The 25,521-nt window shown below is 43.5% G+C and overlaps 1 protein-coding gene across 2 annotated transcripts; it reads left to right on the top strand.

Moving 5' to 3' along the window:
* The first annotated feature begins 22,518 nt into the window (after positions 1-22,518).
* LOC123062278 (peroxidase 56) lies at positions 22,519-24,424 on the top strand. 2 transcript variants are annotated; one of them, XM_044485731.1, is made up of 3 exons: positions 22,569-23,146; positions 23,246-23,434; positions 23,536-24,424. In XM_044485731.1, the coding sequence occupies exons 1-3, from the start codon at positions 22,730-22,732 to the stop codon at positions 24,121-24,123; spliced, it is 1,194 nt and encodes a 397-aa protein (XP_044341666.1). In that variant the 5' UTR covers positions 22,569-22,729; the 3' UTR covers positions 24,124-24,424. The 2 variants fall into 2 exon arrangements, with proteins under 2 accessions (XP_044341665.1, XP_044341666.1); XM_044485730.1 differs by having other exon boundaries at positions 22,519-23,434.
* Positions 24,425-25,521: the final 1,097 nt, after the last annotated feature.

The raw sequence follows: 25,521 nt of genomic DNA, 5'->3' as shown, positions 1-25,521 counted from the left end.
GATCTTTGATCGGGCAACGACAACGCTTGTGCTGGAGGCGTTGCTTTTGGAGAACCTCATTTGTAGTTCGGGTGCTGTCTTTGGTGGTGGTTAGAGTGCTGCTATTGTGGGTGATTGATCACCATGGCGGGATCTTTTTCCTTGTTTATTTTTTCTTCCCTTTTTATTTTCTTTTTTGGTTGTGTGCATCCTGGATGTTTTTAGGCATCTTATTGTTGTAGAGACTGGGTGGAATTGGTATCTACTTTATATTAATATATTTCCATTTTCAAAAAACTCCCTCCGTTCCTAAATATAAGACCTTTTAGAGATTTCTATATAAACTATATACGGAGTAAAATGAGTGAATCTAGACTTCAAAATATGTTTATATACATCTATATGTAGTTCGTATTGAAATCTCTAAAAGGGATTATATTTAGAAACGCAGGGACTAATATTTCAGGTGAAACTTGTATTACTCGTTCAAGCGGGTTACAATCAGCTCGACACATACTACTACAAGCATGAATAGCACTGACCTGACAAATCCTATCATCATCGATGCACCACCTTCCTAGTCACTTGATGACTTTGCATCATAGACCATGGACCCGTTAGTGATAATAACTCCATCACCTTAAATATTCATGGATGTGCTTTATTTATGTTTGGTTACCAACCATGCAATTGAAATTGAAAAAAACATGAACATAATACACATGCATCATTCATTTGCACAAGTACTTCGCTTTTCATAACTCAATGCACAAGTACATTTACACACTTCACAACAAACATATGAAACATACTTGTAAAATCTACAAAGATAAGTGTGTTGCAATGTCATTGAATCTTTTATCCTGATTAGTCTACTCATCAAGCCTCTTGTATATTTTCTCACCACTGTCTATCCAACTTCCCAGTCGAATAACCAATGAAACAAGTCCTAATGAAACTCGCATGTGCTTACACCATTGGTCATCTTTTTTCTACAGTGTCAATAAAATGTAAGTCTACACACAACAAAATTTGTCAAGACAATTAACACAAGATATTCATTAGTTTATTTAATAAATGCACTTAATAATATCACGCCTAAGTCCAATGCCATCGCGTTCGCTCGAGGACTCTCTCGGTTTCTCAGAGAAACATGAGGTAACGACAAACAAACACGACATAATTAAATGGGTATTTAATGTGTGTATGTGTGTAGCATGGGTTTACCCATGAGCCTTATTTTTCTCTTCATTATTTTGTATGCAGAAAACTAAAATATAAAGTAGCTACACTAGAAATATTTTATTTAGATATAGCTGAGTTTTATTAGACATCGGTATGTAGGCAGGTAAAAAACTTTTACTGAGATTTACATTATTCTTCAACACATACTAGCAAAAATATTTAGTTAAAGAATTCAAGTTATTCCTTAACACATAGTAGACAAAAGCTAGCCACGTGCTTAGGTATGTCTAAAGGTAACAAGTTTCATCATCGGTCAAGTGCCTATAGTGCAACATCGTACCATTAGAATAATTTAACTTGAGTCTAAATCCTTAACAGATTTCTATAAGCACCAGCTAACCCTAAAAAGTCCATAACCATACAACAACTAACCCTACAATAATCCATTGTCTCTAAGCCGATAACACAGAAAAGCCGGAACTTGTTATATTATTACAAGAAATAGATCTCACCACCGTGGCGACCACCACGACTGAAGAACAAGGCATCCCACGATGGGTCTACGACGATGTGGGAGACCCGACGTTCAATTGCAGGTCAGACTGCTAGAACTAGAATGACCGGACGGAGGCGACACCACACGATCATCAATGCGACACACGAAAAGAGAGAGCCGCTAAGGGCAACGTGGGAGCAGCTGCTTTGGGACGGTGTGGAACGCTAGGTAGCCACATGGCATCATAGATGTTGCCATTGGCACGGATCAATGACGAGAGGGAGGGGGTGGTTTGAGGGAGGCTAGCAGGGAGAGAAGTGGCAGGGCGTGTCCAAACATAATGAAAACTAACCAAAGAGGGCTTGGCAGAGGTAGTGAGAGTTTGCAATGGGGACGAGTAGTGTACATGGCTTATAACTGGTTGCGCAAATTACAACTCTGGCTGGCGGGAAGCCGACACTACAAAAAAATCACTTCCGTGATGATACGCGTTTGTCACAGTAGGTTATGTTTTTTTGTCATGCATGTATATCCATGATGATTTTATGACAGAATCAAGATAGTCATGCATGTGCTGTCGTAGAAGTGTTCCATGACAATACCAAAATTATCATCACGGAAGTGTCCACTTCTATGACAATAAATGGCGCGTCATGGAAGTGCTTTCGTCAAGCGTAACCGACACGTGGCATCCACCGTAACGTGTCATCGTTAAGCTATCGGGTTCTGGTTTGAATCCAATAACCCGTTAACAGCCCGGACAAATGGGGATTTTCCACGTGTAAAATCATTATTGGCTGGAGGAAACATGTGCCGGCTCCTCGGTGGGCCAGATGTTGTCCATTCGATGGAAGATACGTGCCTATGATACGTTGACACGTGGCAGGGCCCAACACAGGCCCATATAGGTTAAAAAGGTTGGCCCGGTCAAAGGCACGTAGTATTTACTCAGGTACTAGCAGGCCAGCCCAAACGGCCTGTTTAAACAACGCCCATTTACGACTCGAAGCCAAATCTGGCCCGTTAATTGTTCGCCGAATATTTGGGCCCAATTACGGCCCGGTGACATTTCAGCCTATTAGAGGCCCGATGTAGACATGGGCCCAATTCATCCGGGTGCGTCTTCGGCCTGGGAATGGCCCGTGCTGCCCATGGGCCATATATGGTCTGACACGACATCCGGCCCTCTAACGGCCCGTGATTAAGGTGGCAACAGTTCAGCCCAACGTGACTTTGGGCCTATTAAAGGCATGTCGTATAATTCGGCCCGTTGATGCCTCTACTAAGCTTTTGGCCTCTTAAAGGCCCATGATATCAGTGGGCCAACTAAGACCCGAGATATGTTTCGGCCTGGTAACGACCCGTCATATAACTAGGCCAATAATGGCCTGGTCTACATTTCAGCCTGCTGAAGGCTTGTCGATGACTAGTGAAAATTGAGGCCCAACATGCATTTTTGCCTACTAAAGGCCCATGGTTTCTTCTGGGCCGTAACAGGCCAGCAGAATATTCAGCCTGTTAACGGCCCGAAGCTACATGGGCCCAACTAAGTGTTGGGTCCACTAAAGGCCCAACTAAACTTTGGGCTGAATATAGGCATGTGTAAGTTGTGGGCCTGGCGCAAAGTGTGAAGGCCCCAATGGCCTTTCAGGCCAAAGAAAGTTGTTGGCTAGCCCAATTGTGGCCCGCTAAAATGCAGGCCCGTTAGAGGCGAATGTTTCGGCCCGGTCGACTACATCAGATTTTTTTCCTTTTTTCAGATAGCAAATGATGGCATATACGTTAACTAGTAGGAATTAAGAACAAACCCACTCTATATAATAAATAAATTACTGCATAGTAACTTAGAATAAACCTACACTATACAATAAAGGATTTATGATATATCACATCCGTTGGGCGTCGAAGTTCACCACCAGTGATCATAAAGTGCAACGAAGAAGAAGATTACAAAAACTGGGCACCATTGTAGCGTAACAAAATAATATTAAACCAAGACTACTTCCAAGACAGTTCAAGAAAGGTTAGCCTTGCACGGGAACTACTGCGCAAGCTGCTGAGCAAGGTTGTGAGACCGGCCTAGCATGGAGACCATGGACCAGAGGGGAAACTCTCATCCCATCTAGGGGGAGGCCAAGGAAGAATAAGGAGGGGGTTATCTCCCCCTCTCTCCTGGTGGCACCGTAACGCCACCGGGAAAATCATCATGATGATGATCTACACCAACAACTTTGTCACCGTCAACACCAACTCTCTCCCCTCTATGCACTGGTGTAACACCTCTTCTCCCCGTTGTAATCTCTACTTAAACATGGAGCTTAATGCTACATATTATTATGTAATGATGTGTTGCCATCCTATGATGTTTGAGTAGATTTGTTTTGTTCTATGGGTGGATTGATGATCGTGATTGGTTTGAATTGTATGTTTTATTTTGGTGCTGTCCTATGGAGCCCTCCATGTCACGCAAGCATGAGGCATTACCGATGTAGGGTGTTCCAATATGTTCATAATTCGCTTATAGTGAGTGGCGAGAGTGACATAAGCTTATACCCGAGTAAGGGAGTTATTGTGTATGGTAGTAAAGAGGACTTGTTACTTAATGCTATGGTTGGGTTTTACCTTAATGATCTTTAGTAGTTTCAGATGCTTGTTAGAGTTCCAATCATAAGTTCATATGATCCAAGTATGGAAAGTATGTTAGCTCATGCCTCTACCTCATATAAAATTGCAATAATGATTACCGGCATAGTTATCGATTGCCTAGGGACAAATCTTTCTCTTGTGTTACAAAAAGCTCTCTACTAAAAAACTAACTTTTCTTATCTTGCAAATTACTCATAGTTTTATTCTCGCTAAGTACTTCTAGTTTTATTCTTGCAAACTTATCCTCACACCTACAAAATAGTTTCATACTTATTCTAGGTAAAGCAAATGTTAAGTGTGCATAGAGTTGTATCGGTGGTCGATAGGACTTGAAGAGAATATAAATTCTACCTTTAGCTCCTTGTTGGGTTTGACACCCTTATTTATCGAAAAAGGTACAATTGATCCCCTATACTTGTGGGTTATCACATCGTCAAAATTCTTGATAGCATCTACAAAATTTTAAATATCTAATTTAGTATTTAATAATCATACTCCTACTGTTGCAGCTAGTCCAATAAAAATACTATTTGTAGTATTTAAAATAGTAGGAGTAGTAGACTCGTAAGCATGCCACTAGGAACCAGATTTTTAATCGTAGCTCTATCAACATCCTTCTCCATTCTGTCCTCATCAGATACAGTGCCGATAGTCCTTCTCCTATTTGCAACAACCACATAGTCCTTATCTTTGTTCAGCCCCCCCCCCACCACCACCACACGTAGTATTAAGTTTTTATTCTTACATCACTAGATCATTATTGGGTACCTCTTTGACTTGTTCCACACCTTCCAATTGCGAGTCTCCTATATTGTATGCTCCATCCATTGTCATGTTCACATGGCTATCCTTTGAGTGCTCATCCCTAGTCTTCTAGCGAAGGCATCCTGGTCATCTGGTGTGCATTGTTTTCCACTATGTCTATCCCCATTAAAGGAACTATGTCCACTATTATTATATGAACATTCCACATTGTCAATCATGTCTGTGGCATAAGCAAAATTCAGGGTCAGTTCAGCCACACCAAGTAACATTGATTGCTACATCTGATCTTTCTTTAGCAATTTTTGGCATAGCTTCTCCTCCATTAGCTTACTAGTTTCATGTTGACTAGACATAACCGTGTTTACATCTTCTCCACCAGCGTTATAATTATTGCTAGGTGATACGTCTCCAACATATCTATAATTTTTCATTGTTCCATGGCATTATATTATCTGTTTTGGATGTTTTTTATGCATTAATATGATATTTTATATTATTTTTTGGACTAACCTATTAACCTAGAGCCCAGTGCTAGTTTCTGTTTTTCCTTGTTTTTGAACTTCTCGGAAAAGGAATACTAAACGGAGTCCAAATGGAACAAAACTTCGCGATGATTTTTCTTGGACCAGAAGACACCCAGAGGACTTGGAGTGCAAGGCAGAAGAGCTACGAGACATCGACAAGGGTGGAGGGCGCGCCCTAGGGGGAGCCCCTACCTTGTGGGCCCCTCGGTGACCCCCTGGCCTAGCTCTTCCTCCTATATATTCACAAATATTCTAGAACCACCAGAAGCATCCACGAAAATACTTTTCCACCGCAGCAACCTTTTGTTCCTGTGAGATCCCATCTTGGGGCGGCATCCTATCGGAGGGGGATTCGATCACGGAAGGCATGTACATCAACTCTATTGCCCTTCCGATGAAGCGTGAGTAGTTTACCACTGACCTACGGGTCCATAGCTAGTAGCTAGATGGCTTCTTCTCTCTCTTTGATTCTCAATACCATGTTCTCCTCGATGTTCTTGGAGATCTATCCGATGTAATCTTATTTTGCGGTGTGTTTGTCGATATCTGATCAATTGTGGATTTATGATCAACTTATCTGTGAATATTATTTGAATCTTCTCTGAATTCTTATATGCCTGATTTGATATCTTTGTATTTCTCTTCGAATTATCGGTTTGGTTTGGCCAACTAGATTGGTTTTTCTTGCAATGGGAGAGGTGCTTAGCTTTGGGTTCAATCTTGCGTGATTTCACCCAGTGACAAAGTAGGGGTAGCGAGACATGTATTGAATTGTTGCCATCGAGGATAAAAATATGGGGTTTTCATCATATTGCTTGAGTTTATTCATCTACATCATGTCATCTTACTTAAGGCGTTACCCCGTTCTTTATGAACTTAATACTCTAGATGCATGCTGGATAGCGGTTGATGTGTGGAGTAATAGTAGTAGATGCAGGCAGGAGTCCGTCTACTTGACACAGACGTGATGCCTATATTGCATAATCATTGCCTTGGATATGGTCATAACTTTGTGCTTTTCTATCAATTGCTCGACAGTAATTTGTTCACCCACCGTATTATTTGCCTTCATGAGAGAAGCCTCTAGTGAAACCTATGGCCATCGGGTCTATTTTCCATCATAATAGTTTCCGATTTACTATTTTGCAATCTTTTATTTCTAGATCTATAAACCAAAAACCCCAAAAATATTTTATCTTTTGTTTAGTTCTATCTATCTCTATCAGATCTCACCTTTGCAAGTGATTGTGAAGGGATTGACAACCCCTTTATCGCGTTGGGTACAAGTGTTTGATTGTTTGTGTAGGTGCATCTATTGGGGACTTGCACGTTTCTCCTACTGGATTGATGATACCTTGGTTCTTAACTGAGGGAAATACTTATCTCTACTGTGTTGCATCACCCTTTCCTCTTCAAGGGAAAAACCAACACAAGCTTAAGAAGTAGCACTAGGACCATCTTCCTGCTAATAAACTTGTTGTTGTAGTAGACTGGCCTTGGTAAGATTTTGATTCTTTGTTACTTTGCATTATTGTCCTCAGATCTAGAATAGTCACTTATTTGTCCATTTACAACACTTCTCTTTAGAAGCACACCATCTACCAGTTTCCCACCTCCCTCTACTTTTTCTTCCACATAGAAAATTCACTAAGATATATGAACATATCCTCTATAAATGCATCGACACCAGGTATGGCACCAGGTTCAACAACTTCCTCTTTAACCTTGATAATCTCATCCCCCTATACCTCATCATGTCAACCCCCTCCACAGCTCCCAATGTTGATGTAATTTCAAAAAACTCATATATATATGTGTAACATGGTGATAACCCACAAGTATAGGGGATCGCAACAGCTTTCGAGGGTAGAGTATTCAACCCAAATTTATTGATTCGACACAAGGGGAGCCAAAGAATATTCTCAAGTATTAGCAGCTGAGTTGTCAATTCAACCACACTTGGAAACTTAGTATCTGCAGCAAAGTGTTTAGTAGCAAAGTAATATGATAGTGATGGTAACGGTAACAAAGAGTAATGAAAGCAAAGTAATATTTTTGGTATTTGGTAGTTAGCAATAGCAACGGGAAAGTAAATAAGCGTAAACCAGTATATGGAAAGCTCGTAGGCATTGGATCAATGATGGATAATTATGCCGGATGCGGTTTATCATGTAACGGTCATACCATAGGGTGACACAGAACTAGCTCCAATTCGTCAATGTAATGTAGGCATGTATTCCGAATATAGTCATACGTGCTTATGGAAAAGAACTTGCATGACATCTTTTGTCCTACCCTGCCGTGACAGCGGGGTCCTAATGGAAACTAAGGGATATTAAGGTCTCCTTTTAATAGAGAACCGGAACAAAGCATTAGCACATAGTGAATACATGGACTCCTCAAACTACGGTCATGACCGGTAAGTATCCCGATTATTGTCACTTCGGGGTTAACGGATCATAACACATAATAGGTGACCATAGACTTGCAAGATAGGATCAAGAACTCTCATATATTGATGAAAACATAATAGGTTCAGATCTGAAATCATGGCACTCGGGCCCTAGTGACAAGCATTAAGCATAGCAAAGTCATAGCAACATCAATCTCAGAACATAGTGGATACTAGGGATCAAACCCTAACAAAACTAACTCGATTACATGATAAATCTCATCCAACCCATCACCGTCCAGCAAGCCTACGATGGAATTACTCACGCACGGCGGTGAGCATCATGAAATTGGTGATGGAGGATGGTTGATGATGACGACGGCGACGAATCCCCCTCTCTGGAGCCCCGAACGGACTCCAGATCAGCCCTCCCGAGAGGTTTTAGGGCTTGGCGGCGGCTCCGTATCGTAAAACGCGATGATTTCTTCTCTCCTATTTTTTCTCCCCGAAAGCAGTTATATAGAGTTGGAGTTGGAGTCGGGGGTCTCCAGGGGGCCCACGAGGTAGGGGGCGCGCCCTAGGGGGGGCGCCCCCCACCCTCGTGGCAAGGGTGTGGGCCCCCTGGTCTTCATCTTTGGCGAGGATTTTTTATTATTTATTGTAAGATATTCCATGGAGTTTCAGGTCATTCCGAGAACTTTTGTTTTCTGCACATAAAACAACATCATGGCAATTCTGCTGAAAACAGCGTCAGTCCGGGTTAGTTCCATTCAAATCATACAAGTTAGAGTCCAAAACAAGGGCGAAAGTGTTTGGAAAAGTAGATACGACGGAGACGTATCAACTCCCCCAAGCTTAAACCCTTGCTTGTCCTCAAGCAATTCAGTTGACAAACTGAAAGAAATAAAGAAAAACTTTTACAAACTCTGTTTGCTCTTGTTGTTGTAAATATGTCAAGCTAGCATTCAAGTTTTCAGCAAAGATTATAACTAACCACATTTGCAATAATTCTCAGGTCTCATGATTACCCATATCAATAGCATAATCAACTAGCAAGCCATAATAATAAATCTCGGATGACAACACTTTCTCAAAACAATCATAATATGATATAACAAGATGGTATCTCGCTAGCCCTTTCTGAGACCGCAAAACATAAATGCAGAGCACCTTTAAAGATCAAGGACTGACTAGACATTGTAATTCATGGTAAAAGAGATCCAATCATAGTCACACCCAATATAAATTAACAATAATGAATGCAAATGACAGCTGCGCTCTCCAGCTAGTGCTTTTTAATAAGAGGGTGATGACTCAACATAAAAGTAAATAGATAGGCCCTTCGCAGAGGGAAGCAGGGATTTGTAGAGGTGCCAGAGCTCGGTTTTGAAATAGAGGTGAATAATATTTTGAGCGGTATACTTTCATTGTCAACATAACAACCAAGAGATGGCGATATCTTCCATGCTACACACATTATAGGCGGTTCCCAAACAGAATGGTAAAGTTTATACTCCCCCTCCACCAACAAACATCAATCCATGGCTTGCTCGAAACAACGAGTGCCTCCAACATACATCAGGTCCCAGGGGGAGTTTTGTTTTGCAATTATTTTGATTTAGTTTGCATAAAGCATGGGACTGGGCATCCCGGTGACCAGCCATTTATCTCGTGAGTGAGGAGCGGAGTCCACTCCTCTTGAGAATAACCCGCCTAACATGGAAGATACAGCAGCCCTAGTTGATACATGAGCTATTCGAGCATACAAAACAGGATGATTATTTGAAGGTTTAGAGTTTGGCACATACAAATTTACTTGGAACGATAGGTAGATACCGCATATAGGAAGGTATAGTGGACTCATGTGGAATAACTTTGGGGTTTAAGGAGTTTGGATGCACAAGCAGTATTCCCGCTTAGTACAGGTGAAGGCTAGCAAAAGACTGGGAAGCGACCAACTAGAGAGCGACAACAGCCATGTACATGCATTAAAATTAATAAACATTGGATGCAAGCATGAGTAGGATATAATCCACCATGAACATAAATATCGTGAAGGCTATGTTGATTTGTTTCAACTACATGCGTGAACATGTGCCAAGTCAAGTCACTTAAATCATTCAGAGGAGGATACCACCCTATCATACCACATCATAACCATTTTAATAGCATGTTGGCACGCAAGGTAAACCATTATAACTCATAGCTAATCAAGCATGGCACAAGCAACTATGATCTCTAATTGTCATTGCAAACATGTTTATTCATAACAAGCTGAATCAAGAACGATGAACTCATCATATTTACAAAAACAAAAGAGGTCGAGTTCATACCAGCTTTTCTCATCTCAGTCAGTCCATCATATATCATCATAATTGCCTTTCACTTGCACGACCGAACGATGTGAATAATAATAAGAGTGCACGTGCATTGGACTAAGCTGGAATCTGCGAGCATTCAATAAACAGGAGAAGACAAAGCAATATGGGCTCTTGGTTAAATCAACAATAAAGCATATAAGAGCCACTTCAACAATTTAATCATGGTCTTCTCCTACTGACCCCCAAAGAAAGAAAGAAATAAAACTATTTACACGGGAAAGCTCCCAACAAGCAAAAGAAGAACAGGAAATATTTTTACGTTTTCTTTTTAATTACTACTACAAGCATGGAAAGTAAATTAATTAAAAGCTACAACTAATTTTTTGGTTTTTTCTTAAGGTTTATTAAACACACAAGAAGAAAGCATAAAAGGAAATAAACTAGCATGGATGATACAGTGAAAAAGTATGAGCACTGACATCTAGCAATGAGTGTGTGTGAACATAAATGTAATATCGGTGAGAAATACGTACTCCCCCAAGCTTAGGATTTTGGCCTATGTTGGTCTATGGCCATGGCTGGCCTGGCTGATATCCATAATAATAGTTGTTGGGGTCGTACTGTGATGCAGCGGCTATCGCCTCCTGAGCTGCAGTGTGGCGACGAGCGGCATCCGCTCTCCTCTCGTACTCATTTGCCTCCTCTCTGGTAATAGTATATCCTCATCTTGCCTGATTATCAAAGAAAGCAGGAGTATGGAGAGTAATATGGACAGCACGGCGTCTGTCAAAGATTAGTCGGTACTGGAGAGGTGATTTGTTCCTCTCGACAAAATGGTGGGAAACCATAGCATCAAAATCTAAATAAGTAGGAGGCAACTCCATGTCTCCTTCACGAACGTCTATCTCAAGAAATTTAGCTAAGAGGGTTGCATAAATTCCTCCAAAGAAATCTCCATTATGTCTATTATGATGCAACCTACGAGCTACAATGGCTCCCATATGATAAGATTGGTCTCCTGACACAACACTCCTGAGAATGCTAAGTCAGGGACACACATGTGACATGCTTCATCCTTAGCATTTATGCACCTACCTATAAAGAGAGCAAAATAATGTATAGCAGGAAAGTGAATGCTCCCTATGGTAGCTTGCGTTATATCTCTAGATTCCCCTACAGTTATACTAGCAAGAAAGTTTCTAAATTCAGATTTAGGGGGATCCCTAACACTACCCCATTGTGGAAGTTTGCAAGCAAAAGTGAAATCCTCTAAGTCCATGGTATAAGATTTGTCATAAAGATCAAACATGACTGAAGGAGAATTACGCGAAGATGAATACTCAAACCTCCTCACAAAAGAGCTTGTGAGATCATGATACTGGGGGCATTTGTCTGCCTCAAAGTCCTCAAGACCGGCATTACGCAAATATGCGTTAAATTCTTCTTTAATTCCCGCTCGATCCATAAAATTTTCAGAAGGCCACTCACAAGGACGCACTGGAGCGTCTCTTGGTGGCTCTTCGTCAGCATCACGCATTGCAAGCCTGGGTCCTTGCTTCTTTGAAGAACCACCTTGGAACATTTTCCTAAGCATATTTCTTCCTCTGAAAAATTCTGAATTTTTTAGTAACTTCAAAATAAAAGTAAACCAAACTCAATAATATTGATAGCAACTACTCCTACAAGTGCCTAGGGCCTATATCATGCATCAAAACTACTTTTGACCATATAAATTTGACATGCAAGCTCAAGAACAGGGTTACCTAAGCAACACAAATTTTCAATGAATAAAGCACTAGAACAAAAACTAATTGGACCAATGGAGGAGTCACATACCAAGGAACAATTCCCCAAGCAGTTTTGTGAGAGGTGCTTTGAGCAAGGAGATCAAAAATGACAGCAAAGAGGGCTGAAACTCATGCTTGAGTTGGTTTTCGTGTTTGTGGGAGGAAGAAGAAGAAGATGGGTGCAGGAATAAGTGGAGGAGGGCCACCATGGGCCCACGAGGCAGGGGGCGCGCCCTAGGGGGGTGGACACGCCCTCCACCCTCGTGGCAAGGTGGTTGGCCCCCTGGTGTGTTCTTTGTTCCATAAATCCTCAAATATTCTATAAAAAAAATCATATTTAATTTTTAGGGCATTTGGAGAACTTTTATTTTCGAGGTATTTTTATATTGCACGGATAATCAGATAACAGACAGAAAATTATTTATTTTTACTTTATTTCAACTAAATAACAGAAAGTATAGAGAGGGTATAGAAGTGCTTCTAGTTTCATCCATCTCATGCTCGTCAAAAGGAATCCACTAACAAGGTTGATCAAGTCTTGTTAACAAACTCATTCCGATTAACATGATACCGGAGAAATTTTGAATAACACTAGGTTACCTCAACGGGGATATGCACATCCCCAATAATAAGTATATCATATTTCTTCTTGATAGTAGGAAGAGGAAATTCAAAACCTCCAAATATAACCAATGGAATTTTTCCGATAGAGTTGATACTATGAACTTGAGGTTGTTTCCTCGGAAAGTGTACCGTATGCTCATTACCATTAACATGAAAAGTGACATTGCCTTTGTTGCAATCAATAACAGCCCCTGCAGTATTAAGAAAAGGTCTTCCAAGAATAATAGACATACTATCGTCCTTGGGAATATCAAGAATAAAAAAGTCCGTTAAAATAGTAACGTTTGCAACCACAATATGCACGTCCTCACAAATACCAACAGGTATAGCAGTTGATTTATCAGCCATTTGCAAAGATATTTCAGTAGGTGTTAACTTATTCAAGTCAAGTCTACGATATAAAGAGAGAGGCATAACACTAACACCGGCTCCAAGGTCACATAAAGCAGTTTTAACATAGTTTCTTTTAATGGAGCATGGTATAGTAGGTACTCCTAGATCTCCAAGTTTCTTTGGTATTCCACCCTTAAAAGTATAATTAGCAAGCATGGTGGAAATTTCAGCTTCTGGTATCTTTCTTTTATTTGTAATAATATCTTTCATGTACTTAGCATAAGGATTCATTTTGAGCATATCAGTCAATCGCATACGCAAAAAGATAGGTCTAATCATTTCAGCAAAGCGCTCAAAATCCTCATCATCCTTTTTCTTGGATGGTTTGGGAGGAAAAGGCATGGGTTTATGAACCCAAGGCTCTCTTTCTTTACCATGTTTCCTAGCAACAAAATCTTTCTTATCATAACGTTGATTCTTTGATTGTGGGTTATCAAGATCAACAACAGGTTCAATTTCTACATCATTATCATTACTAGGTTGAGCATTATTATGAACATCATCATTAACATTTTCATTAGGTTCATGTTCATTACCAGATTGAGTTTCAGCATCAGAAATAGAATATCATTTGGATTATCAGGTGTTCAGCAATAGGTTCACTAGAAGTTTGCACAGTTCTATCATTTTTCTTTTTCTTCTTTTTAGAAGAACTAGGTGCATCAATTTTGAGAATCTTGCTCAATTATCTTAGGGTGGCCTTCAGGATACAAAGGTTCCTGAGTCATTCTACCAGTTCTAGTAGCCACTTTAACAGCATAATCATTTTTCTTACTATTCATCTCATTGAGCAATTCTTTTTGAGCTTTAAGTACTCGTTCTACTTGAGTGGTAACCATAGAAGCATGTTTGCTAACAAGTTTAAGTTCACCTCTAATATTAGCCATATAATCACCCAAGTATTTAATCATATCAGCATCTTGTTTTAATTGTCTACCAAAATAAGCATTGAAGTCTTCTTGTTTAAACATAAAATTATCAAACTCATCCAAGCATTGGCTAGCAATTTTAGCAGGGGGGTTTTCAGCTTTATCATATCTATAGAGAGAATTTACCTTTACTACATGTGTCGGCTTATCGGGGTTTGGAGGTTCTTCAATAAGTAAAGGATCAAGATCATATGTTTCTTCAATAAGCGGTAAATTAAGACCATGTATTTCTTCAATAGGAGGTAAATTCTTAACATCTTCAACTTTAATACCTTTTTATTTCATGGATTTCTTTGCCTCTTTCATATCTTCGGGACTGAGAAATAGAACACCTCTCTTCTTCGGAGTTGGTTTAGGATCATTAATTGGAGCAGGAGCTGGCTCATGAGGTGGCTCAGGAGGTGCCCAATTATTTTCATTTGTCAACATATTATTCAATAAGATTTCAGCTTCATCCGGTGTTCTTTCCCTGAAAAGAGAACCAGCACAACTATCCAGGTAATCTCTGGAAGCATCGGTTAGTCCATTATAAAATATATCAAGTATTTCATTTTTCTTAAGAGGGTGATCAGGCAAAGCATTAAGTAACTTGAGAAGCCTCCCCCAAGCTTGTGGGAGACTCTCTTCTTTAATATGCACAAAGTTGTATATTTCCTTTAAAGCAGCTTGTTTCTTATGAGCAGGGAAATATTTAGCAGAGAAGTAGTAAATCATATCCTGGGGACTACGCACACAACCAGGATCAAGAGAATTAAACCATATCTTAGCATCACCCTTTAATGAGAACGGAAATATTTTAAGGATATAAAAGTAGCGAGATCTCTCATCATTAGTGAACAGGGTAGCTATATCATTTAATTTAGTAAGATGTGCCACAACAGTTTCAGATTCATAGCCATGAAAAGGATCAGATTCAACCAAAGTAATTGTATCAGGATCAACAGAGAATTCATAATCCTTATCAGCAACACAGATAGGTGAAGTAGCAAAAGCAGGGTCAGGTCTCATCCTAGCATTTAGAGATTGCTTATTCCATTTAGCTAATAACCTTTTGAGTTCATATCTATCTTTGCAAGCTAAAATAGCTAAAGAAGCTTCTTGATCAAATAAATAACCCTCAGGAATAACAAGTGATTCTTCATCATCACTTTCATCTTCATAATCAGATTCAATATTTTCAATCTCTCTAGCCCTAGCAAGTCGTTCCTCGAGAAAATCACTAAGTGGCATAGTAGTATCAGGCATAGAGGTAGTTTCATCATAAGTATCATGTATAGCAGAAGTGGCATCATCAATAACATGCGACATATCAGAACGAATAGCAGAAGCAGGTTTAGGTGTCGCAAGCTTACTCATAACAGAAGGTGAATCAAGTGCAGAGCTAGATGGCAGTTCCTTACCTCCCCTCGTAGTTGAGCGATAAATTGTTGTCTTAGCGTCTTTCAAATTCTTCATAGTGTCCGGCAGATATAAATGCCAAGTGACTCAAAGAATAGAGCTATGCTCCCCGGCAACGGCGCCATAAATTAGTCTTGATAACCCACAAGTATAGGGGATCGCAACAGCTTTCGAGGGTAGAGTATTCAACCCAAATTTATTGATTCGACACAAGGGGAGCCAAAGAATATTCTCAAGTATTAGCAGCTGAGTTATCAATTCAACCACACCTGGAAACTTAGTATCTGCAGCAAAGTGTTTAGTAGCAAAGTAATATGATAGTGATGGTAACGGTAACAAAAGAGTAATAAAAGCAAAGTAATATTTTTGGTATTTTGTAGTGATTGTAACAATAGCAACGGGAAAGTAAATAAGCGTAAACCAGTATATGGAAAGCTTGTAGGCATTGGATCAATGATGGATAATTATGCCAGATGCAGTTCATCATGTAACAGTCATAACATAGGGTGACACAGAACTAGCTCCAATTCGTCAATGTAATGTAGGCATGTATTCCGAATATAGTCATACGTGCTTATGGAAAAGAACTTGCATGACATCTTTTGTCCTACCCTGCCGTGACAGCGGGGTCCTAATGGAAACTAAGGGATATTAAGGCCTCCTTTTAATAGAGAACCGGAACAAAGCATTAGCACATAGTGAATACATGGACTCCTCAAACTACGGTCATCACCGGTAAGTATCTCGATTATTGTCACTTCGGGGTTAACAGATCATAACACATAATAGGTGACTATAGACTTGCAAGATAGGATCAAGAACTCTCATATATTGATGAAAACATAATAGGTTCAGATCTGAAATCATGGCACTCGGGCCCTAGTGACAAGCATTAAGCATAGCAAAGTCATAGCAACATCAATCTCAGAACATAGTGGATACTAGGGATCAAACCCTAACAAAACTAACTCGATTACATGGTGAATCTCATCCAACCCATCACCGTCCAGCAAGCCTACGATGGAATTACTCACGCACGGCGGTGAGCATCATGAAATTGGTGATGGAGGATGGTTGATGATGACGACGGCGACGAATCCCCCTCTTCGGAGCCCCGAACGGACTCCAGATCAGCCCTCCCGAGAGGTTTTAGGGCTTGGCGGCGGCTCCGTATTGTAAAACGTGATGATTTCTTCTCTCCTACTTTTTTCTCCACGAAAGCAGTTATATAGAGTTGGAGTTGGAGTCGGGGGGGGGGGGTCTGCAGGGGGCCCATGAGGTAGGGGGCACGCCCTAGGGGGGGGGGCCACCCTCGTGGCAAGGGTATGGGCCCCCTGGTCTTCATCTTTGGCGAGGATTTTTTATTATTTATTGTAAGGTATTCTGTGAAGTTTCAGGTCATTCGAAGAACTTTTGTTTTCTGCACATAAAACAACATCATGGCAATTCTGCTAAAAACAGCGTCAATCCGGGTTAGTTCCATCCAAATCATACAAGTTAGAGTCCAAAACAAGGGCAAAAGTGTTTGGAAAAGTAGATACGACGGAGACGTATCACATGGTCTGCAACACAACAGAGATCCGGACCAACACAGAGTAGAGCTTAAACTTGGCCACATATGTTAGCTCCCACTTAGAAACCCTAACAATCACACTTCTTCATATGAGGCCAAACATGGGATACTAAAACATTTCTTTGAGTTTGCGGAAACCAGGGAACTTGACCAAAAATGATCCATCACCATACTCTTAGACTTTCAAGGGATTAGCCCAAAGGAATTGGACTTCCAGAGCATTGACTAAACCTTTAAATAGACATTGCCCTCAATCACTTGAACTAGACTTATAGCTTCAACCAACTTATCACACTTAGGTTTTCTCCCAATTTGAGCAAGTAACATATGTAGACCTTTTGCGCAACCAGAGTAGGTTTGTTAATCACACCACATTGCTCAAAGATGTGGCAGTCCTTTTTGCCACAGTTAATGCAGATCAACACTGTTTTGTAGTCTTTCACTACGTGACCAGGCAAAGTACATCTAAAACATCTAGCATTTCTCGGCATGCACCTTACAACTTGTAACCTATACTCATGTCCTCATCCTAAGATGAGTTTCTTTGTGCATGCACATTATCAAAGAATGGAAGTTGATTGCCATCCACCATCCTCCAGAAGTCATCCCACTTCTTTGAGCATTACCTCCATTTCCCTGGCTTTGGAATTGATATCTTGGCTCAAATCACCGGACATCCCTAAGGGGATGATCCGCCCTCCTTGCTGATTTGTCGGCTGGAGTTGCTCCACACAACATCGGATCGAGTGAGTCAAACATACCGGCAGAACTCTAGAACTTGAATTGACCCTTGTTCTAGAATTGCTGTTCACCTTGGAATTGTGGCACACTCTAGAACTGCATAGGATCCTGGTATTGGCTGAAGCCACAAACGTCAAGCATGCCACCGCTACCATCCATATACTTCGGATCTTGCTGCTCCATCCCCAACAAAGCCACCACCCACCCATCTCTCAGCTTGCCAATAACCATGACCACCCTACATAGTAAGAACTCCTATTCACATCGTCTACTGCCGCCACACCACCCCTCACCACATTCTTGCCTTAGGCCCTGAACCCAGATGTGGCGCAAGAGTCTATGTATTGTCGGCAAGGTCCATGGTACGCCTTGTGGAACGGGTCAAGTCAAAGTAGTCGTCTTACACGAGCCTAGGCTACCCAAACCGAGCCCATTCAAATTTTCTTCTAAACCTCCATTCCACCATTCGAGCGCATGAGAAAAAGTTGCATCAAAAGTAAGGCATGAGGGAATGGGAGAAGTACAACCAAAATTACCCCTAACAACGATCAAACTGAAATGCACAACCCGTTTCATGGAGATGACACCACCACACCGCCCCTATGGCGCAACAAGTGACTCCACGACAGCGAGCTTGAGCAGCGTGACCAGTCTCGCGCCAGCATGTTTTGAATCAGCACGTGGTGGGGCGGGTGGGGGAGTGTTGGTCGTGGACTGCCTCTCCCTCAAGTACGGGAGCCTCGCAAGACCCAATATCTACCTCATCAGATATCTAGCCCCCTCGAGATCCCACCAGTGCCCGACACCTATCGGTAGTGACATCAGTAACGACCGATGAGGGGAGCCCTTGTGGCCTAAGCCTAAAGTACTCACCATATCTTCACGTGTCTCACATTTTTACTTGCACCCTCGGCAAACGGTTTTGGTTGATCCCATTGATTTTGGATCTATTGTGGCACTATCCTCAAGTACCTGCACTAGTGTTATCGGACAGGAAACAATTGATTCATGAACACCGGCCTTCATCTCTTGAATCAGAGATGCATATCCCTACCGCCCAATCCATAGGAGGTAGCGAATGGCGGACCGAATGAATTGTTAATCTGGTAAGTACAGTTCCCCTGTTCTCCCAAATAGGTGACTCAGCTAAACTATAATTGTGGAACAAATAAATCGCAAATCTTATAACTATTGCACGTAACGTAATAAATATGTAGCCTATGCTGATTCCCGAAATAAATTGTAACTCAACCCAACCAAGCACATTCCCCTCCAGCATACAAATAAACTAAGGAGGTTGGGGAGTGGATGTACAAACCCAACACCCAGGTTCAAATCCTCACGGAGGCGAATTTAGGTTCCTATTTATTCTTGGAGACTAGGCTCTCCTGGTACTCACACATTTATCATTGAGGACTACGCTCAATGCGTAACCGAGATTAAAAATCCTAGTACTCATACTTAAAAGGCCGTATGAATCCCTAGTTGGTGCAGAGGCCGGGGAAGTGAAATTCTCCCCCAATTTAAGGTATGTAGATCCACAAGAGATCTCTCCTCCCAACCCTAGCCGCCCCACCTCCTCACTCCCCCTCTTCCCTTCCTGGCCGCCGCCTGAGGCAGCCGTCGGGCAAGCCCTAGGCGCCAAGGATGGTGGCAGCGGGGCCTAGGTTGCCCTGCTTCTGCGTGGGGAACCCCGGATCTAGAGCGGCGGCTCCATTGGCAAGGCACGGCCGGCTAGCAGACGTGTGGGCGGTGGATCTGGTGCCCCGGCCGCGCGGGTGGCGGGATCCGGTGATCGTTGGCGGCCGGCTGCGGCTTCTATGGCGATCGGTGCGCGCGATCTGGCGCCTTCCCTCCCCTGTTCGGCGTGCGGGCCAGCCTGGTCGAGCCGCGCTTCCTCTTGGTTGCCGGTTCTGTACAGGAGGCATTGCTGGTGACGGGGACTGATAACCCACAAGTATAGGGGATCGCAACAGTTTTCGAGGGTAGAGTATTCAACCCAAATTTATAGATTCGACACAAGGGGAGCCAAAGAATATTTGAAGGTATTAGCAGCTGAGTTATAAATTCAACCACACTTGGAGATTAATTATCTGCAGCAACGTGATTAGTAGCAAAGTAATATGATAGTTTTGATAGTGGTGACAGTAGCAATAGTAACGGTAATAGTGATAGCAGTAATTTCATAGCAAGTGTAACAATGATGATAGCAGTAGTAACTTAGCAAGAACAATATAAGATAAATCCGTAGGCATTGGATCGGTGACTTGTTGGATGATATTCATCATGAGACAATTATAACCTAGGGCGATATGGCACTAGCTCCAGTTCGTCAATATAATATAGGCATGTATTTAGTAATAGTCATACGTGCTTATGGAAAGAACTTGCATGACATCTTTGAGCATTGATATACGGACGACACCTCGGGACGATTTCAAGATGACACAACATATCCCACTGTCCATTGGAAAGGCAGAACTGCACAACACCGTTGGATAAGCCATCGTCCTAGAATCATGATAGCAATTGTCGTGTGTGAAGTAATTTCAGACATATTTTGTCCTACCCTCCCGTGGCAGCGGGGTCCATATTGGAAACTAAGGGATATTAAGGTCTCCTTTTAATAGAGAACCGGAACAAAGCATTAACACACGGTGAATACATGAACTCCTCAAACTACGGTCATCACCGGGAGTGGTACCGGCTATTGTCACTCCGAGGTTGCCGGATCATAACACGTCGTAGGTGACTATAACTTGCAAGATCAGATCTAGAACATGGATATAATGGTGATAACATAAACGGTTCAGATCTGAAATCATGGCACCCGGGCCCAAAGTGACAAGCATTAAGCATGGCAAAGTCATAACAATATCAATCTTAGAAAATAGTGGATACTAGGGATCAAGCCCTAACAAAAATAACTCGATTACATGATGAATCTCATCCAACCCTCACCGACCATCGAGCCTATGAAGGATCTCACTTCCGGTGGGGAGCATCATGGAATTGGCGATGAAGAAGGATAGGTGATGACGAAGAACAAAGATCCCCTCTCTGGAGCCCCAAACGGACTCCAGATCTAGCCTCCCCAAGAAGAACAGGAGGTGACGACGGCTCCGTCTCGTGGATCATGATAATTCTTTCTCTCTGATTTTTTTCTGGAAAAATAGGATTTTATAGCATTGGTTTCAGGGTCTGCGGGGCCACCAGGTGGGCACAACCCACCTGGGCACGCCAGGAGAGGGGGGCGCACCCTGGTGGGTTGTGCTCACCCAGGTGCCCTCCTCTGGTGGGTCTTGACTCCAGAAATTCTTATTATTGATCTAAAAAATCCTCGCAAAGTTTTGTTCCATTCCGAGAACTTTTATTTCTGCACAAAAACAACACCATGGTAGTTCTGCTGGAAACAGCGTCAGTCCGGGGTTAGTTTCATTCAAATCATGTAAATTAGAGTCCAAAACAAAAGGAAAAGCGTTAGGAAAAGTACATACGTTGGAGACGTATCAGGGACCTAGTTCGGGCGAAACCCCTGGCCGGCCATGACCGGCCACGCCAACGGCGCCGCCTGAGGGCGCCGTTCCTCTTCTTGAAGGCGTCGGTATGGACTGATCTCCTCAATTCACCTTCCCCTGGGTCTCCCGGGCGAAAGACCTAACTTTGTTGGGCAGCGGCGGCGCTCTTCCCTTCTTGAAGGCGCCGCTTTGGGAACCTTGGGGTTGGGTGGCGCTTGTGGGTGGTGGGCGACGGCGGTGGTGCGGCCCTATCCTAGCATGGATTTATGTCTGTTGCTTGGAGATGGACTCGCGTAGGTGGAGGTCGTCGGCTGGCGTCGTGGTGGCGTCAATGATGGAGGACTTGCCAAGGCTCGCGTAGGTGGAGGTCGTCGTTTGACGTCGTGGTGGCATCGATGGCGGAGGACCTGCCAAGGTTGTCACCTCAATCTGCTTCGAAGATGGACGAGTGGAAGATGGCGGCGACGACACATGTGAGTGCGTCGAACCGGTTTGTGCCCTGGACCCGGCAGATGGCTCGATCGGGGCCTCTGTCTTTAGATGTTAGGATTAGGTGAGAGGTCTGGATATGTGGCCTAGCTTGCACCCCTTTATCATTTGGATACGAGTAGCGGTAGATGTTGCCAAGATGGCGAATTTAGGCATATTGTTGTTCTACTTTGTAAGGTCCTCGAGAATAATCAATAAAATAGCCGCATACATTTCTCAGATGCAGAGGTCGGGGGTCATCCTTCTTTTTTTTAAAAAAAAAAGAAGTATGGCCGTCTGTTTCTACTATTGGGTTCCGTTAAACACAGCACTGTGCTTTGACCTTGACAAGTTCTAGTTTGCGTAAACAGCGATAACCGGCAGGTGGAGTAGCTTACCACGAAGAAGCGTATGCCTCCGCAGCCTGTCCTCCGCCCGTGCTACACGCCAACTGCCCCTGGTCAGCACAGCCACCAGAGACCAGTTAAAATGCATGCGCCTGAATATTTGTTTGTTCATTTGGTCAGCTCACTTCCCATTAGATGCTTTTATGCCTCTACAAATGCATCGATCGGTTCGTCAATCTTGCCTTCATATATGCACTGCCATGTTCAACTATTCATCGATGTGCAGAAAAGCTATCTCGTAGTCGGCCGAGTATGGCGTGTGAACAGCGTGCGTTGACAAGCGCAAAAGCCCGCATCCACGACCGCCATCCAGTCCAGACGCGGAACCAATCTGCTCGGCGCACTCGCGCCTCCAGTCCAGTCTCATGCGCCGCGTGAAATGGGGGGAATTTTTGTTTCCTTCTGCTCGCCTTTGCGCGTAGCCTCCAACACCCCATTCCCGTTCCCAGCTGTGCTAGCCAGCCATTGTCCGCCTCAGTTTTTAACTAACTTGCGAATTCCGAGCTTCTCGACAGCGATCGCCAACCCACCCGTGCCTCTCCAACTCTTTCTTTATTCTCGCCATTCCGGCTCCGGGGTTTTCATGCTCGGGCGGTCGACGCCGGCCAGCAAATTTAATCTCCTTCTCTTGATCTCTTCCCCTTCCGTGAGTTCCCGGCTGACCCGAGTTAAGTTTCAACGCCTCCTGAGCAGCTGCTTCCCCCCGTCACGACCAAGCAACCTCGCTCGTCGACGACTCGATTCGGCTCTGTTCCTCCGGTCCGGCCGGATGGCATTGGACGTGCTCCTCAGGCTGCTGATCCTCGCGGCCGTCGCGAGCGCCATGCCGGTGCCGGGCCCCACGGACCCCGCCGCCGCCGGGCTCGCCATCGGGTTCTACAACAAGACGTGCCCGAAAGCGGAGGAGCTGGTGCTGGAGGAGATGCGGGACATCGTCCACGAGGACCGGACCCTCGGCCCGGCGCTGCTGCGGCTTCTCTTCCACGACTGCTTCGTCAGGGTGCGTGCTGCGCTGCTTCTTTGCCGTGCCGTGCCGCGTCGCGTGCACGGGTCGTCTGAATGTGTTTCGCTTAACTTGAACTGGATGCGTGGTCTGCAGGGGTGCGACGGGTCGATCATGCTGAAATCGAGGAGCAAGAAGGGGGAGAGGGACGCCATGCCGATGAGCTACAGCCTCCGCGGCTTCGATGAGGTCGAGAGGATCAAGGCGAAGCTGGAGGACGAGTGCCCGCTCACCGTGTCCTGCGCAGACATCATCATCATGGCCGCGCGGGACGCCGTGTACCTGGTAATTTAAGCAGATCAATAATCCCCCCTTTCATGTCCTCCATGGATTTTCTCAGGCTTTCATTTTAGCTGACCACCAGACTGCCTCCTTGTTTCTTCCAGAGCAACGGGCCACGGTTCCCGGTGGAGACCGGGCGCCGGGACGGCAAGGTGTCCCTGTGCATCGACGCCGAGAACGACCTGGCGCCGCCGCACGCCAACATCGTGGACCTGAAAACCTACTTCAGCGTGAAGAACCTGTCGTGGAAGGACCTGGTGGTGCTGTCGGGGAGCCACACGATCGGGAGGGCGCAGTGCGCGGCGTTCGCGCCGGACCGGCTCTACAACAACAGCGGCCTAGGGGTGCAGGACCCGACGCTGGACAAGGCGTACGCCCCGGAGCTGCGGGAGAGGTGCGAGCCAGGGAACAAGGAAGACGAAACGCTCGTCGACATGGACCCCAAGAGCCCCTACGAGTTCGACCTCAGCTACTACCGGGACGTGCTCAGCAACAAGACCCTGTTCGTCTCCGACCAGGCGCTGCTCGACGACAGGTGGACGAGGGACTACGTGGCGAGGATGGCGGCCGCCGAGTCGACGGAGGAGTACTTCGAGGACTACGCCGCCGCCATGATCAACATGGGCAGGATGGAGGTGCTCACCGGCGGCAACGGGGAGATCAGGAAATTCTGCAGCGCGTACGTTGACTAATGGAGCCGGCGGTTGGTCGATGTGAGTTGGTGCGCGTGCCTCCATCGATCGTCATGTGGACGGGGTCACGACGGCCGGTGTGCCCGCCAGCCGCAAGGCACTTGCATTATTCTAGGGGTGGTTAGAGAATTGACACCGTCACACCGCCACGCGGCGAATCTTCCGGTGTATGTAAAAAAAAGTCGTCTCTTTGTTCTTGACCGAGTGCCCATTGAGATTTGGCGAGCTGTAATTATAATTTTTCTCCTTAATTAACTAGTTACTTGCAGAAAGTATGAATACATTGCTAAGAGTATTTCTAGCAGAGCCCTCGATAGCTTAATTTAAGGGGGAAATTATCTTTTGAGGGATTTAAGTGCTACTCCTATCTAAGTTCAAAAAAAAAGTGCTACTTCTATCTAACAGATCCCTCAAATGTTTAGTTTCTTAAAATCATGGATTTTGATTCCTCAAAGCTCAACCTCCTAGCCTATTTTTATGAAGAATGTCATACGAAAACCAATATTCAATAAAAACTTCGTGAAAACCACATTTTAAAGTTTCGAAAAAAATCTAAAGAAAATGCGGGATGTTAAGGGTATGTACAATGGTGGCATATAGATACATATGTCCCATGACAAAAAGTAATTTGAGGCACTTATATTAATTTTTTCTCTCCAATGCAAGCTATCACTAGTGGGCCTCATTAAGAAATAGAAAATAAAGACTCTAGTACACATGCATCTCTATTTTTCACTCCAACCTTTTCAGCTTTTGTTATCGGACCACACTTTTTCTCTTCAAGCAACCGCCTCGTAGAGAGGATCCCGCTTCCTTATCCGAACCTACTTTACATCATATCCGATCCCATGGCATGCGAGGTATCATCTTGAGGCTATGCATTGTACATGCCCTAAGAGGGTGATGTTTTATGGCCACATAAAATTTCAAGTTGAAACACATTAGGGCATGTACAATGGTGGCATATGGATACATATGCCCCATGACAAAAAGTAATTTGAGGCATCTACATTTATTTTTTCTCCCCAATGCAAGCTACTACTAGTGGGCCTCATTAAGAAATAGAAAATAAGGACTTTAGTACACATGCATCTCTACTTTTCATTCAATCTTTTCAGCTTTTGTCACCGGACCACACTTTTTCTCTTCAAGCACCCGCCTCCTAAAAAGGATCCCGCTTCCCTATCCGAACCTACTTTACGTCATATCCGATCCTACATGGCATGCGAGGCATCACCTTAAGGTTATGCATTGTACATGCCCTTACGAGACGTGATCTATGAAAAAGACAAAATCAGCCCTGAATAGTGCCGACAAACTGTTTAGCACTATTCAGTGCTGATTTTGTCTTTTTCATAGGTCGCATCTTGTAATGTGTTTCAACTTGAAATTTAGCGT

Source organism: Triticum aestivum, chromosome 3A (assembly GCF_018294505.1).
Source record: "Triticum aestivum cultivar Chinese Spring chromosome 3A, IWGSC CS RefSeq v2.1, whole genome shotgun sequence".
Taxonomy (NCBI): Eukaryota; Viridiplantae; Streptophyta; class Magnoliopsida; order Poales; family Poaceae; genus Triticum; species Triticum aestivum.
Note: the sequence above shows the minus strand (reverse complement) of the source record. Positions and strands in the feature narration are given on the sequence as shown.